Raw genomic sequence first — 17,552 nt, 5'->3', positions numbered from 1 at the left:
ACCGCATATTCAGCCATAAAAGGCCCCGAAATGACAATGTAAATCAATTCAAACGAGAAAAACTAACGGCCTAAATTATGTACAAAAAATGAACGAAAAAAATATGTAACTTATTATAATAAACAAACGACAATCCCTGTATTACAGGCTCCCGACTTTGAACAGGCACATACATACAGAATGTGGCGGGGTTAAACATTTTAGCGGGATCCCAACCCTTCCCTAACATTGAACAGTGGTTTGACAGTACAGTATAAGAACGAACTATTAACATCAGTTAAAAGGCTTAACTTATCAGATGGATGTAAGTACAAATACTAAAAATACAAGTGGACGTGGCCGGGTACTCGTACATACCAACAACAAAAAAACACCAAGCACAGATCTGAGAGTACTCGGAGTTACTGACAGCTAGTTCAAATCCACTAACAACTAATAAAACAAATCATGTATCTTAGACTAAATTATCACTCCGTATCGTCCAACATCCAATAGATTTAGTGTAAAGATGGCATAACCAGTCAGAGAAAGACATGACTTTGTGCATCCATGAATGTGTATGTGTATATTTATATAACATAATAATAATATTTAGTTTGCTATTAAAGTCAATATTGCGATTCAAAATCATTTATTGTTGAACAAAATGCATTCGTACTTGTTGGGTTATTCGACGGTTTATATATGAGTATGATTGGCGAATTTTCAAAGGCGTGTTTAAAGCACCAACATCGGGAAAAAAAGGTTAAGATTTGCACTTAAATACCTTTCATCTATTATAGTAAGTTATGTACAAAATCTACTGTATTCTTGACAGAGAAAAAAGTAATATTTTTTTATACCGTAGATATTCCCTCTTTAATTAATGTGTTTATTTCAAAGCTAGCTAAACATTCTGAATGATTTAAATAATACAAGTTAAATAATGTATTACAATTTTTTCTTTGTATCATTTTTATTTATTTTGTTAATTTAAAATTTCCAACGCTTTTCCAGGTAAAAAGAATTTACATAAATGAAAGGCCACTTTTATTTCTTACACATAAAAATATCGTAACAGACATGAGGAAAAATTCAAATATAATTCATTAATTTTACATATATTGTCACAATCTTATAAAAAGAAGCATGTTTACATGTATATTCCGAACTCTTACACACTGCCGTTGTCTATTTACTTTGAACGATGCCTTTCGTTAAAAGTGTATTGTCTGACAAAGACATCAGCACAGGCCACACCAAATAGTCAATCAATTTTCCTTTCTTAAAATAAGTGGTAAATCGATTTGGATTGATTTTCCCGCCTTCCTTGAATTCAAAATCCATGCCAACCGGGGGGTCTTCAAAGTTCATCATCCAGCACAGTTCAGCACACTTGTTAATGTAATCCAGGGCAGCGTTTCTACCTTTGAATCTTATACTTTTAATAGTGTTCAGTCTACAGACCTAAACAAAAATGATAAATAAAATGCATTTATTAGCTAGAATGTATCCACAGTACACGCATGCCCAAATCGCACTATGTTAATTTGGCATAACAATTAGAAAGATCATAATCTTTACCATAAGGAACGTGTGGATTAAGTTTCAATTTGGTAAGACTTCAACTTCAGCGAAAATTACCTTAAACAAAAACTCTAATCTGAAGCGGGACAGACAATCAAACCGACGGCCGAACTGACGAACGAACAAACGCACAGACCAGAGAACATAATGCCCATAAATGGGACATTATACTCATATAAACAATAAAATATTGGTAAATCAGCGCGTGCTATTAAATGGAAGTCGTATCAAGGAACAGCTAGCAGCCTATAAATACTTACATTTTTTCACGGTCGCTGGAATTAAACCGATTTTGTATCTAATAATATTTATGGCTAATGCTAATATTACACAATACGAAAAAAAGTGAAACTGCAAGCTACTGCTCACTGATGATACCCCCGCCACAAGTGGATGATATTAATAGAGTAAAAATATGTAAGTGTTCTATAAACAAGAAGTTGTCGAGTGATGAATCTGAAAACTCATCACACCGTATAGCTGACTTATATTAACCCTGAAACAAAATCTCTGAAATCCTTGTATTGTAGTTCCTGAGAAAATGTGACGAAAATTTTCAGCTTGGTTATCATGTGTAAATTATGATACAAGTGTTCGGTTAACAGGAAGTTGTTGAGTGATGAATCTGAAAACACATCACACGGTATAGCTGACTTATTTAAACCCTGAAACCAAATTTCAGAAATCCTTGTATTGTAGTACCTTAGAAAAATGTGACGAAAATTTTCAACTTGGCTATCATGTGTAAAATCATGCAAGTGTTCGGTTAACAGGAAGTTGTTGAGGGATGAATCTGAAAACACATCACACGGTATAGCTGACTTATATAAACCCTGAAAACCAAATTTCAGAAATCCTTGTATTGTAGTTCCTGAGAAAAATGCGACGAAAAATATGCAGGGGACGGACGGACTGACGGACTGGCGGTCTGACGGAAGGATGGATAGGAGGACAGACAGAGGTAAAACAGTATACCCGTTTTTTAAAGCAGGGGTATAAAAATTACATTATGATTGTCAAAGGCCAATGCATAATATTTTATATTAACAACTTAGTGTTTAGTGAAAGGGAGCGTAGGGGCAAACAGTCCCTGGTTTTTGAGAATGTCTCGCCTGTTTCACTGTAAAATAACATTTTTGGGTCATAACAGCAGACTCGGTTATTTGTTTTTTGTGACTCGATTCACCAAAAAAGACTCGAAATATTATCTCCTCCTTTGATGTATCAATTAACGGTGCTCGACGAGTTTCTTTCAAAGTTGCACCTGTGGATTACACTAGTTTCGTGTTTAAAAAACTCCTATAAGCAGATACAATATAAGCTATTAAAGATCATATCATATAACAAACACACTCATTTGTGTTACAGAGTTTCATCACCATACGATAACCAAGACTACGACATTTTCTTTGACAATTAAGAGTGTAATGCGATTGCAAACAAAGCAAGACAAAATTATTGACGGATTTCTACATATTATAATACAGCATATTTCAATATTACCTCTTTAAAAGCGGGAATAGTATCAGCTGCCATCTTTCTTTGGAAATCTTTTATGTGGATAACACCGTTTTTAGATACAGGTAATGCAAGATCTTTTCTCTCATTCTAAAAAAAATAAAAAGAAATACAACTTTCCTATATTGTATCCAAATAGATCATTTGAAGGATATTTCAAACAAAGAATCTAAGAATGTCACGCTTAATATTTTGATATGAGCGTCACTGATGAGTCTTATGTAGACGAAACGCGTGTCTGGCGCACTAAATTATAATCCTGATACCTTTGATAACTATTTACATCACTGGGTCGATGCCACTGCTGGTGGACGTTTCGTCCCCGAGGGTATCACCAGCCCAGTAGTCAACACTTCGGTGTTGACATGAATATCAATAATGTGGTCATTTTTATAAATTTCCAGTTTACAAAACTTTGAATTTCTTATTCCAGGCATTGATTACCTTAGCCGTATTTGGCACAACTTTTTGGAATTTTGGATCCTCAATGCTCTTCAACTTTGTACTTGTTTGGCTTTATAAATATTTTGATATGAGCGTCACTGATGAGTCTTATGTAGACGAAACGCGCGTCTGGCGTACTAAATTATAACCCTGGTACCTTTGATAACTATTAAGTAGCGCTTTATAAATATAAATTACTAGTTCTACATTTTTGTTGAAGACACTATACAGTATACGTTAGTATGATATAATTAAAAGCATACATCTGATTTTAATCATTAGTAGAGATACTGTGAAATATGTAAAATAATTATCGAATGACTAACAGACGCAGTGGGGTTTTGCGGGGTACATGGTACTATTTTTGGTGAGTGTTGGTAGACCTAGAAAATACTGCTTAAAAAAATACATGATACTCCTTATACAAACACTAGTTTTGTGGAAATTGGTATGAATAAATAGAGATGTTGTATATACATGTACGTTGATGATTTAGTGATGTTTGCTTAAAGTCCAGTGGCAACTATTTCTAGACTTTCGTCAGGACGATAAAAAATCAAATCTTTCAGGGTCTATAAAAGTTGTAAATAAATTTAATAGAAACAATTAAATATTTGTCATAAACTCCTAATTTTCCAAAATATGAAAAATACTGCAAGATATGGCATATGTACATGTACATGTATATACATGTATGTACGACACTTACTGGTGAAATTCGTTGTTTTCGAAAGCGCTATCAAACGAAAGGTATTCAGTTTATTTTTACAAGGGGGTTACTAAATGGCATGATAATTATTTTCAATTATTTAATCTAATAATCAATATATGATCATTATTGGTATTTTGATCGTATAATCAAAACATAAAATCATAATAAAGATCATAAAGTTTTAGATTTATCATCTTTTAGACACATTTTAAAATACACTATATAATATGTTTCCGATGTACGAGTTTCATATTATGTATTTATCTAGGATTTTTACCTCATCTATCTTAGGAAATACACTATAATATACATACTTTTTGGTATTTTCTCAGGAAACCTACAGTTTCACATTTAAGCATTTCTTTCTGTTCATCAAAGAGATCTCGACCCATTTTCTGGCACGTCTACAAAATAATTTCAAAAGACAGTTACGTTCTAATTTGTATAAATAATAAGAATTGGTAGCAGTACATATAAAGTAGATTTGGTGTATTTTTGGTTTTACATTTCACTTTAAAAGCAATTTTTAAATTTTCATTAATTTGTCATGTATATGAAATCATCAAATTTGTGTTCGTTCCAATATGTTATTCAAAATCGATTAATAAAGGTGTTGTTACAGTCGTTATTAGCTGTGATATCTACAGTATACAATACCAAGCCAACCGCCTGCATCAGATCCCCTCTGAAAAAAGTCGTCCAAACAAAGACAATTAACAGCAAACAACACGTATAAGTTTCAGATAGTCGGACACAAAATATATTTTACTTTCACGTACACCTTCCTATTTGTCTATCTAGTATATGTCGAAAAAAAACCGCATTTTTAAGTGGATTGAAAATTATCTCAACTGATCATGAATATAATGCTTAGAAAATTTTTATTCAATCTGTGTTCGGATATTACCTCTAACCATTCCAATAAGACAACAATACTTTTTCGTTCACCATAAACATTTTTCACAACTTCATATGCGTTAGTCCAATCATCAACATACAAGGAATTCAATCGTTGAGGGAACAATGGACCTTGCTCTTCCTTCATGTCGACATAGGGTTCAAGTTCTGGGAAACCTTGTCTAATATTCTTCGTCTCCGCCTCGGTTAATCTAGTTAAATGTATTAAATGAAATAAATGTATTGTATATGTATGTTAACAAATATCAATAATGTACATGATGTATATGAAGTCGATCCAGTCATCGGTGTATTACAATATTACACTCAGTCGTTAAAACAAATTAGTCAAGTCGTTTAAACAAATTAGCTAAGTCGTTATAACGACTTAAAAATAAAGCTCTATCCTGACACTAACCGGCTTCCGTAGTTTTCCCCTTATTTGGGGACAATATAGAAAAATGACGGCCATTTTTCGTGCATGAGATACATTATTTGTGTGATACATGTATTTATCCCTTTTTGCAAAATTCAGTCTTTTCGAAGGAAGAAACCGACATTACATCATCGACCAATTATAACGTGCTTGAATCAAAATATTTATATCGGTTGGTGGAATTTTTTTTACGATATTCAGAATTTCCCAAAACTTACAGTGTAACGCGGGACAGGGGAATAATATTCAAACAGGAAGGTTTTATTGATTTTTACTTAATGAAAATCACGGCCGACACTCGGCTAACCGAGAGATTGGTCGGTTAATATATATTGAGTATGTGGCTATATCGGCGGTGGGTCTGTTAATCGGGTTGGCTAAAGTCTGTTAATCAGATGTTATCGAGGAAATCATTGGAAATTCTGCATGTTTCATTGTATAACTTTTCAAATATATGTTTATCATAAATATTAGTCATGTCTAACAAAACAATTCAATGTACTGAATCCAGTGGTGTAATTATTATTTTTCTAGCTTCGATGTACGATTTATAAAATGAAAAGGCGTGTTACTCATCAATAAATTTATACACATTTTACACACACAAAATGTACACAAAAAGACACGTTGGTTGAATTTACTTGCATGCGATATTTTGAACATCGAACAAAGACAGGCATTATGTTTGTCAACCAAATTGATATCATTGTGTGAAAAATCTACACAAAAATCTGTATTTTGGTGACATAAATCAATCTTTATTTAAAACCTGGTCTGTTAATGGGTCGGATGTATAAAACCCGGTCTGTTAATTGGTCTGTTAAGAGTAATGAATGGCAATAAAAGTATAATTTTATTGCTGTATGGGGTGTTATCGGCTCAAGACGAGTGGCTAAAATATACGGAAACAACACATGAGCAATGAAACATAATATATACGGAAACACTGACATGAACAATGAATTTAGGCCATGAATATTGAGAAGTGATATAAAAAAGTGTAATATTAAAGTATTATTATACATCATGTTAAAATGACATATTTTGATTGCCTAATACGAAGGTGTTAATTTACTCTATCACATGGCTGAGCGGGTGACAATTTTTTGGAATGTCACCCTCTCGGCTAGACCGATCAAAAATCGGCAGTTTAAACGACAATGAATTGAATCTACATCAAGTTATTTTATAGACAATGCTTAAAGTTCTAATTTACTATACAACGAAGCGTGGAACGACTCAAACTTATTTCTTTTACAATTGTTGGAAAAACGTATTTCACTTGTTAATATTTTTACTTTAAAACCTATAAATCATTGTGTGTTATGCTTATTGTTGATATTAAACGCATTCGTTCACCATCGATGGGTTTCAAACTGGTGATGTACATTTCATCATGTTCATTGTGATGTATATTTCTCAGCCAGATATGAGGCCTTTTGAAAGGGGTATTTACCCAAAATTTAAATAAAATAAATTACAATAACAAAATAACAACAATTGAAAATATTTTTTTTCTTGATAGCAGAGCTTTTTTCCCGTTTCGGGCCTAATCCTTGTATCGTTTATATGTCAAGTCAATGCACTACTATTGTCTATTTACTTCACTTCTGATGATTTTTTCAAATACCCGTTACGCTGTCAAGTACGTGACTACATAGAAAATACTTTATAATAAAACACATCTGTTAAAGAAAATGATGATAGGACATTCATTATAATAAATCAAATATCACATAGCTGAGAGGGTGATAGAGCAGATCAGTATCCCTCGAAAAAACATTGTCAACCTTGGCTTCGCCGCGGTTGACAATGTTTTCTCGGGACCCAATCTGCTCTATCACCCTCTCAGCTATGCGTTATTTATATCTTATCACATATTTGTTACGGATACGGATAAATTTTTAAGATTTACCTGTTATGTTTCATTAAATTGTTATAATTAAACTTTTTTTCCCTCTTTTCTGCAACACTTAAATATGTGATAAATAGCTTAAAGATTATAAAATTGAGAATGGAAATGGGGAATGTGCCAAAGAGACAACAACCCGACCATAGAAAAAAACAACAGCAGAAGGTCACCAACAGGTCTTCAATGTAGCGAGAAATTCCCGCACCCGGAGGCGTCCTTCAACTGGTCCCTAAACAAATATATACTAGTTCAGTGATAATGAACGCCATACTAATTTCCAAATTGTACACAAGAAACTAATATTAAAATAATACAAGACTAACAAAGGCCAGAGGCTCCTGACTTGGGACAGGCGCAAAAATGCGGCGGGGTTAAACATGTTTGTGAGATCTCAACCCTCCCCCTATACCTCTAGCCAATGTAGAAAAGTAAACGCATAACAATACGCACATTAAAATTCAGTTCAAGAGAAGTTGATGTCAGAAGATGTAACCAAAGAAAATAAACAAAATGACAATAATACATAAATAACAACAGACTACTAGCAGTTAACTGACATGTCAGCTCCAGACTTCAATTAAACTGACTGAAAGATTATGATTTCATCATATGAACATCAGGCACAATCCTTCCCGTTAGGGGTTTAGTATCATACCATCATGTTTTTCCATATTTGCCTCTGGTATCATCCCTCGACCCATATCGGTCCTCGGCTAAAGCCTCGAGGCCGATATGGGAGTCTCGGGATGATACCAGGGCTTATATAGAAAAGGGCATGTTATAATCTATACATATTGATTTCATCCAAGAATGGTCGCATATATCATGTGGATTCTGTTTAGGTTGTCATGAAAGACACTAATTTGTATCTAAATTGGTATTAACCAGTATATAAATCAGAGATAAATATCGTAATGTAACTAAACATAAGTAAGTAAAATATATTGGGATGCTAGAATATATAAAGAATAAAGAAATAATAATGAGTAAGATAAAATAAAATGTAGAGAAAAGTAACAGACAATTTAAAGAATATAGAAATAAACAACACCCCCAATCCGGACCCTCATTGTATACACGAGAATCTGGATGGAAACACAGAATATATAGACTAATAGATAAGGACAGTAGGAAGTGATGCATTAATAAAAAAAAGATATAAAAAAGTAATAACTGTTTGAGAATAAAGACATGAAACACCCCTGGGTGTTGAAATAGTAACGGATTGCTATGTACTCATATTGGTAATAAATGCTAAAAGTTTACATGCGGAAAACTGCAGTTCTCCTCTGCAAGTATGTAGAAAGGAACTAAACGGAATAAAATGAATTAAAACTTAAGATAACCAAATGTAGCTGCATTCGCTCCTTTCCATTTACTTCTTTAGACTGATTTGTAAACAACAGATGATTCAGTAATAGAAGAAAAGAACCAATCGGATGATGTTGACGATTTAGAGTTTAACGTCCAGTGACAAATATCATGTGCATATCAGAACGACAACACGTTATATGTACCCTGTGTTGTATTAGAAAGACACTTTCGGACGGATTTGAGAACGTGCTACTTTGAACAGACACAAAAATTATGGCTGAAGAAAACGTTAATAATAGATTCATGCATATTCCAGCAGGCAATCCATATCCATATATTGAAGTGACACACCCCTTAATAAAATGCAAAGGAAGTCAAAATAAAAATGTTCTTACTGGAAGGATACTGATGCAGCGTATTGTCATTTTTCTTTTACTCAAGAACATCTCATTCTTAACTTTTTCAAAGGGAAAATATAAAGGTAGCACAACTATTGTCGTGGCTAAATAACTCTTAACTGACACAATTTCAATTGTCCAACCCATTAACAGACTTTATTCCCATAATGTTCACTAAAACGTGGTATTACTCACGTTATATTACAATTATGAAATATTTACTAATTTCAATTTATATTTTAGAACCAAAGTACGATTTAGTGTCCTTTAAATGATATCTAAAATTGTTTTTTTCGCCTTTCATTACAAAAATTGCTATGCGTTTAAGCATAAATACTACATACTTGCGCGACGCCTTTTAGTTTTACTGAAAACTGCGCAGACTATGAAATGTTTTTACAGTTGGAAAATGTTCTATGATATATATCATTTTGTCAGACACTTTTCTTTTTTTGATTTGATTCTTATAATGTACCTAAAATCTGTATATCAAATATATTTTAATATTAAAATTGTTGGTTTACTCTTAACAGACGTATAACCAACCCGATTAACAGACCAACCGCCGATATAGCCGCATACTCAATATAGATTAACCGACCTATCTCTCGGTTAGCCGAGTGTCGGCCGTGAAAATAGTCTGTTACATATACAATATTGCATTATTCGGAAAGAAGAATTCAAAAGCTTTAAAATGATATATAACACTTTAGAATATCAATTTTAATGTTTATTAATTAATGACATGTATGTGTCTTGTCCACGATTTCACCAATATTACACAAGTAGCGTGCGACGTTTCTTTCAATACATGTTTTGCATTTATGTCAATCGTTAATCATCGTTTCTTTGGCTTTCAGGCGAAACACTTGTGATTTTTGCTAATTGTCGTGTTTTCTTTTAGAAAGGTACACATCACCACTACATGTACCAACAGAGTATAAATATAGATCACGCCTATCAACCCCATATTCAATATGCACGGTCTTCACGTGGTCGCCTTTACCAATGATATTCATAGAAACGTCTGGGGGGAAATATTATGTCTGATGCACGTCAATGAGATATATTATAGATACATTTTTTACAAGAAGATGTGGTATGAATGCCAATGAGACAAACTCTCCATCCATGTCATAATTTGTAAAAGTTAACAAATATAGGTCAAAGTACGGCCTTCAACACGGAGCCTTGGCTCACACCAAACAGCAAGCTACAAAGTGACCAAAAATAACTAGTGTGAATAAATAAACTCATCATAGATACCAGGATTGAATTTTATTTTGTTAAACCGTCCAAACAAAAACAAAGCTCTTTAACATACCTGTTAAGCAAGGTATCATTTTCTTTCTGAAGCCTTGCTATACGAGTTTCCAACAACATTTCTCTGGTAACAGCTTCTCGACTCCGACTTGATACTGGCGGATATCTGTTTAAAGTAATGATATAACATTTTATTCGGCAATACGATATTCTGATTTAGACAAAATAATAGTAATATTCATAAGGGTTTAATGAGACTCATGGAATATCTCATCATTTTAATAAGAAATATGCAGATGCTATCGGTTTAGATGTGTTTATTAACAGTCGAAAACTAGATATTTTGGGTAGAGAATACCTACCGTTTACATTGTTTTAGTTTGACTCCATGTTAGTCGAACATGCGTTCAGTATGCTTTGTTTTAGAAGAATGTTTTCTACTTTTCTTAAAGGCCAACATGTAGACCATGAATGAGCAGCTTCCGAGTGGCCACAAAAACATTGAATATCTAATAAATGCAGATCTTGTACAATATATTTTTTAAATTGACTTGTTCTATTCAGGTCGTCTAAAACATACCTTTCTCCTGTGCTAGTCGTTTCTGAGTAGTTCACTTCACTAATAAATGCAGATTTTATAGAGCGTGTGCCTCGACCAGATTTAAGTGTGCCTGTTTTATGTTTTACACTTGGAAGTTCGCTGTCTCTGCTAAACGACTTTCGACTTACTGGCCTTTGACTGATAGCTGGACCTTTGATCCAAGTATGATTCATTGATCTATTGGTTTCAATCATTGCTTTTGGTCTTATATTTGTTTTTCTGAAAAGCATTGCACGTACAAACCTCCACCAATTTCCAGTCCCTACTTTGTTTAGTATGTTTTTGATTTTCATACCAAATGTCCAAAAGTGTAAGTCGCTTATTGCTTAAATCTGAAATACCTTTATTCTAAAGCTAACAATCTGCGGTTTCAATAAAACTAGGTTAGTATTCCTCTAATTTTTGCTTTACCACTTACCTGGTATCCTTTTCCACGTCCATCACTATTAATTGAGTTGCTTTATTTATTTGAGTCTGCGTACGGAATGACTTCCATTTAAACTCCTCCTACTTCTGTTGCCGGTATATTAATTAGTATACATGACAGCTACGAAGGTAAAGTTCAAAAGGAAGTCTTGTTCTGCTTTAAACTTACTTTACGTTATAAAGCTTGTGTTTAATTTGGTTGTTTTACTTTGCAAATTTGATTAAGAGATGAGAAGAACTGATAAAAGACATGTCCAGACATACACGTGGTCTTGTCATTCGACAATCCTCGGTAGAATCCGCTACTCAGATGAGGGTACGGAATCGGCCGAGTTGAGACGAATGGGGGTCTTGTTATGGTTCATAGAATAGAAAAAATGGACAAATGGTGCAGAATAAAGAGAAAATAAATAAACAATAGAGAAGAAGAGGCAAACACAATTAACGAATAGAGAACTATTATGGGGTGGTCAAGTATGAACAATAGAGAATATTGGTAAAATAAGAGATAAAGAATAGAAATTAATGACCGTAAATAGACCCTCATACTCTGATGGGAGTTTTTGTCAACATTCATCATCAAATCTATATTCATAATTGAAAACACCAAATTACCTATTCATTACTACTTCTAAATTAGAACCCAATTCCTCGACTTCATTTTCAAGCTTTTCTACTTTGTTACTGTATCTTTGAGTTGTGTTAGTTTCAATTATATATCTACAAAAACCAAATAATGCTATTGTTTATGACTTTTACAAACTAAATAAAATTGAATTCATTTTTAATAGTTTAAACTATCTTAAAATCATCTGTAACCATTTTTTTTATCTGTCTGATAGAAATTAATTTTGATAAATACAGATACAAGATGTAAATATAAGTTGCTAAATAAATTTTATAGATCACTATTAATAATCATTGAAACTGCCAAATAATTTTAAAATTATGACGAAGATTTGTTATGTATGCAGTTATCACTTTAGTAAAATGTAATTAATTAATAAAACTTTTAGCAATTCATCGACGTTATTTGCAGAATTTTTATTTATATTGGCGGCGCATTTTTCTCTCCTAAGGAAAGTTCTACCTATTGAGGAGACCATCTTTTTCCTTTTTCAAACGAGCAACATCATCCTTTAGAGCCTCTACTTGTGATTCGAGTTCACCTCTAGTTTGAGATACTTCCCTAACTCTGCAAAAAACAATATTTCATTTTTAAGTAAACGTTTTCTACTTATCTTAAGAACAAATCCGTCTTCCTTAATGTCTATATTTTTTAGTTCTGCAATTATTGCTGTTTATTATCACAGAAAAACAAAAGAATATTGGTATTTTTCTCAAAATCACAGAGCAAAATAAAACAACAACAATAAACTCTCACCTGACTGAGTTTAAGACGGCCTAAGCACCAATGGTTACCCCGTTCACAATATATAGTATACAGTACATATGGGTTTATCTTTTACTATATAATTGTTTAAATAATAACACTGGTAGCGGGTGAGAAGATGAAAGTTTTTAACGACAGCTGACAATACATGGCAGTTAATCATTTGTAACTTCACTTTGCTATGAATTTAATTTACATTTTACAATATCGTAGTGATCCCCCGTAAGTTTTACCTTAGTCTTTGTTCCTCTTTCAGCTGAGTAAGAAGGTTGTTAATCTGTGTCTGTAAAAATACAAGCATAATTATGTTTAGGTAGTACAACGAAATTAAAAAGATAAAATATGTGTAAACTGTGCTTTCATTTACGGAATATGTTAATTTAAGATGGATTTAAATTTATCACCATGGATGATACAAAAGTCTGACAGGGGTATACAAATTCATTACACCGAAATCAACACAAAAGATAAAGTAACATCAACGATGAATTACAATCGAACATGGAACAATGTCTATGAAAATTCGTACAACTCATTGAACAATGTACATCATTCTAGTATTTCCTTAAGATTCATTATAACGAGATTACATGTAATCTTGATCAGCCTTAACCAAAGTTGATAGTTTTGATGATCAAATGGAAATGAATTATTTGCAATAAAGCAAGCATGACAAACTATTATAAACCAAAACGTTTAAGGTACAAAGGTAAACTTTTCCTTTTAAATTTAGATATGTTATTATAATCTAATTGAGATTATCTACCAAAGCTTATCTAGTTTCTTTTTCATTTGTTTGTTTGTTATTAGAAAACATATGTGCATTCAATTGTGATAAGTAATTTTGGTTTAGATAACATATTTTAACATGGATGTATACCAGCATAAAACATCAAATTTTTCTGAAACCAGGATTAAACCAAAATGAAATAATATTTCGAATCAAATCATCAATTTTAGGGACGACATCAAAAGTTCAATGTAGGATAAAAAACTTAATTCACATAGTTTTTTCACTGACCCCCCTACCCCCCTTCTTAACTTAATTTGGGAAAAATTGATTTACCTATAAGGATATATGTAAAATCGATTTTAGATTAACAATACTTGCAGCAATGTTGACCCCCCCCCCCCCCCCCCACCCCCAAACTATTCGATTTAAGTTTTTTTTATCCTACATCGATCTTTTGATGTCGTCCCTTAATTTGTATATGTTTATTAAAATGTAAAATAACGATAGAAGTCTAGAACTTTATATATGTATGTACCTGTTAAGGTTTAATGGAATGATAGAACGCTAGAACTTTACATGTACCTCTTTAGTTAAATGCAAAAATAGAATCCTAGAAATTTAAAGATACATGTTTGTATTTAATGTTATAATAGAACACTTGAATATTTAATTACCTGTTTAGCATCACTCTCTTGTTCTCGGAACGCTATGTCTTCTTTCATTTTTCTGTTGTTAAAGGCAAGATCATCTACAAACTGTTGGTGATGGCGATATGTTATTGCATTCCAAACAGAATAACCCTCGGCTTCCTTCAAATAAAAGATGCAAACATATGAGAGTGATTTCTGCATCAACGACTGATTATCCCTTCCTTAGTGTGTGTTCTTGTCTACTGGCATTTCATGTATCTGATAGTCTCTACTGATCTATATCTTATTAAATATTCTTCTCTAATATAAACGTATTTCACTAATTTCCTTTCATTTTTAATAATTTAGTCTATAAAAAAAACCTGATTGAACTCATTGGTGGCCTTCAGCTGTTGTCAACTCTTTGGTCGGGTTGTTGTCTCTTTGACACATTCCCCATTTCCATTCTCAATTTTATTCTTGCTTAACTTAATGTGACGACAAAACAGTATACTGGGATTTGGTAACTTTCATCATCAAATAATGTGAGCTGGAAGCTTATTTTTTTCTTATAGACATCCGATGTAAGATAACTGTATCATGCAACAAACATTTATTTAAGAATTGAATGCTCTTTTTTGTAAATTTATTGGGTTGTAAAAGTGTTGACCGAAGTACATTTTGTATGAAGCGCGGAAGCGCATGTTTACCTATAGGATCATGAAAACACGCCTTTTATCAACTTTTTATTTCATTTACCTGTGCACTTTATTGTGGGACCTCGTGTCATCATGAATGAGTAGTTTTATTGAGTGATACAACTGCTTAAGGAATAACACATGATGTGGCGTTAGCCAATCAGAATAACGTATTGTAATGAAACATACATATAATGTAATTATTAAAGTGTGAACAATTTTTTAAACTTTTAAGCTGTGTAAACTTTTATAATGAAAAATTTGAATATTTCTGGGGTTGTGCTAAAATGAAAAACAAAACCATGCACATGCTTTCAAAGACCGCAAAAGAATGAAGCAAACAGAACGAAAAATAAGATAAAACAATAGGTTAAAAAAGGTGACACTGGAAGCCTTTTGTGAATTTGCATTTTCACTATGACAGATCAATTTTGAATTTCAACACCTATGGGTGTGAATGAACTCGCAAAACACATATGGTGTCGTTGATTATTGTTTTTTGTTTAGAGAAAAACGGATTTTTAGGGATATTCTATGGTATAGAAATGTTTTAATACCCTTGCTTAATTTGAACAGAAAAGTTTGTTCACCACTGAGTGTCCTCCGAATTTCTCGCTTTATCTACACCAAAAACCAACACCAACTTCACGCTATTTCTATGGTTTTTTTTCAATTAAAGGACAGCAGAAAAAAATGGACTGCTATCTTTTATCTTGGATGTAAAAACTAGGTGGCGCCAGTAGTCTTTAATGCTATATTATTGGAATACATCAAGAATTATTTTTATGATAGTCGTAATAACGCTACATTAGACTTTTGGTTTCGAGCATAAACGCGTTTAGAGCGGACGGGAATCATATGAGCTTTTTAAAAGCATACCAACTTCTTCCGCAAATGACCAATCATATCAGCATTTAACTGTATAAAGATCTGTTCTAAGTACTCAGGTTTGTGAGCCTGTCCTTTACTGTACATGGAATAAACACGACTTGCCCAATCTAATAGTTCATTCGTCAAAACATGCAGTTTAAACATCCATTTATTCCGCTTTTTAAGCTGCTGGTTATCTGTAAATTATAAAGTTTATAAATTGCTCGTAAATTCATTGTTTTTATTTAAAGTGCAAAGTTTTAGTCATCTGTAACCATTTTATAATTTTTTGTCTATCGTAAATTACACCAATAACTCCATTTTACCATTGATCCGATTTTCTTTTTAAGACTCTTCAATAAATGATATAAGCTTTTGAAATAAACTTTTACACATAATTGCAAATTATGTTGGAACTGATCACTTGGATTATTTGTTCAATTTTTCTGTTCGCTCTTTTCTATGTTCTGTATAGATAGTTATACCTCCTATACATTTCCAGGAATATTATTGGTTAAAAGCGTCCGCGTGCAAACCATGCATATTTGATATTAGGTTAGTAGGGAGGTGGGGCTTATCTCATACACGGTTAGTAGTGGAGTTACGTCCCTTTATATTCCTTATTAGGTAAGAAGGGGGCGGGGCTTATTTCAGTTGTACGGTTAGTAAATGTGTTATGTCCCTTTATAAAAAACAAAACGGTACTGAGAAAAAACCTTAAAAGTTCCAACAGACGAAGAAATTGATGATTAAGATTGAAAAAAATTCATAAAACTCATTTAAACCTTACAAGTCGTTATTGTTGGCATCTGTTTTTGTAGGATCAATGGAAGTATTTTCTTAGTAGACTTTCTCATTTTGAGAATCACTAGTCTTAATTTCACACGTTAAGATAGTCGGTAAGATAAATTCGTTACATAGTGTGCTAGTGACGTAATACGGTATATATGGGGTCAGTAAATTCCATATGGGGATTCGAGCGAACGTACCTAATAATATTTTATTTTAAAGTACAACTTGTAACATACATGAAATACAATAAATTGCAATTTCAAACATATGCAGTCAATAAACATGTATATTTATACCAACTAGCCTTTAGAAGAGTTATGATGTACTGTCTTGTATGTACGAAAAATTATGTACATGTTTTAAGATATTCCTCTATGCCCTTAAAATGTTACATATATCTGCTATACACAAAGTGTTTTGACATACAGCAATTAATTTATCCGATTAATGTTTTGGCTGAATATATAGTGTAGTAAAAAGAAAATTAAAATGAAGTTTTACCATACGCATGCGTTTTATCCCTATATAGCTAGAATAAATAGGAAACAACCTAAATTGATATTCATTCGATTTTTATCTTGACTTTTTTTTCAATTCGTTAGATTAAAATATAGGTAAATGACAGATATAAAATATCAATTCATAAAGTAACTTACTTAAATGTGCTGTAGATGTCATTTTTTAAATATATCAAAATATCCGTGCGATCAAAACAAATATACTCTTAAAATATTACATATTGTCTGTATACACAACGTGTCTACGCATAAATAACCATAAACAACGCTATCGCATTCCTAATAGAAACATAGCTATTTAACTTTTTATCAATTGACTTTCACTACTTTAAATTAAAACTTTTAAATATTTGTAAAGTATCACTAGAAAGAATATAGTTGTGTTTATCTACATGTTGAAGTCAGGGTTTATTAGTGGAGATTATATTCAAT

The 17,552-nt window shown here is 32.4% G+C and overlaps 1 protein-coding gene across 1 annotated transcript; it reads right to left on the bottom strand.

Moving 5' to 3' along the window:
• Nucleotides 1-1,014: 1,014 nt before the first annotated feature.
• Nucleotides 1,015-17,552, bottom strand: LOC139485620 (paramyosin-like). The gene is made up of 11 exons (XM_071270237.1): nucleotides 17,259-17,552; nucleotides 15,820-16,007; nucleotides 14,288-14,422; nucleotides 13,114-13,163; nucleotides 12,578-12,682; nucleotides 12,103-12,207; nucleotides 10,522-10,626; nucleotides 5,148-5,349; nucleotides 4,555-4,644; nucleotides 3,070-3,174; nucleotides 1,015-1,446 (listed from the first exon to the last, which is right to left on the bottom strand). Exons 1-11 carry the CDS (start codon nucleotides 17,278-17,280, stop codon nucleotides 1,171-1,173), a joined length of 1,383 nt encoding a protein of 460 aa, XP_071126338.1. The 5' UTR covers nucleotides 17,281-17,552; the 3' UTR covers nucleotides 1,015-1,170.

The sequence above is a fragment of the Mytilus edulis genome, chromosome 8 (genome assembly GCF_963676685.1).
Source record: "Mytilus edulis chromosome 8, xbMytEdul2.2, whole genome shotgun sequence".
Classification (NCBI taxonomy): Eukaryota; Metazoa; Mollusca; class Bivalvia; order Mytilida; family Mytilidae; genus Mytilus; species Mytilus edulis.
Note: the sequence above shows the minus strand (reverse complement) of the source record. Positions and strands in the feature narration are given on the sequence as shown.

Excerpts from the sequence above, each read along its gene's own strand:
- LOC139485620 (XM_071270237.1), bottom strand. The coding sequence starts at position 17,280 with ATGACATCTACAGCACATTTAA. Across the intron at positions 16,008-17,258 it reads GACATCTACAGCACATTTAA|ATAACCAGCAGCTTAAAAAG; the intron begins GTAAGTTACTTT and ends TATAATTTACAG. Across the intron at positions 5,350-10,521 it reads AATGATACCTTGCTTAACAG|ATTAACCGAGGCGGAGACGA; the intron begins GTATGTTAAAGA and ends ACATTTAACTAG.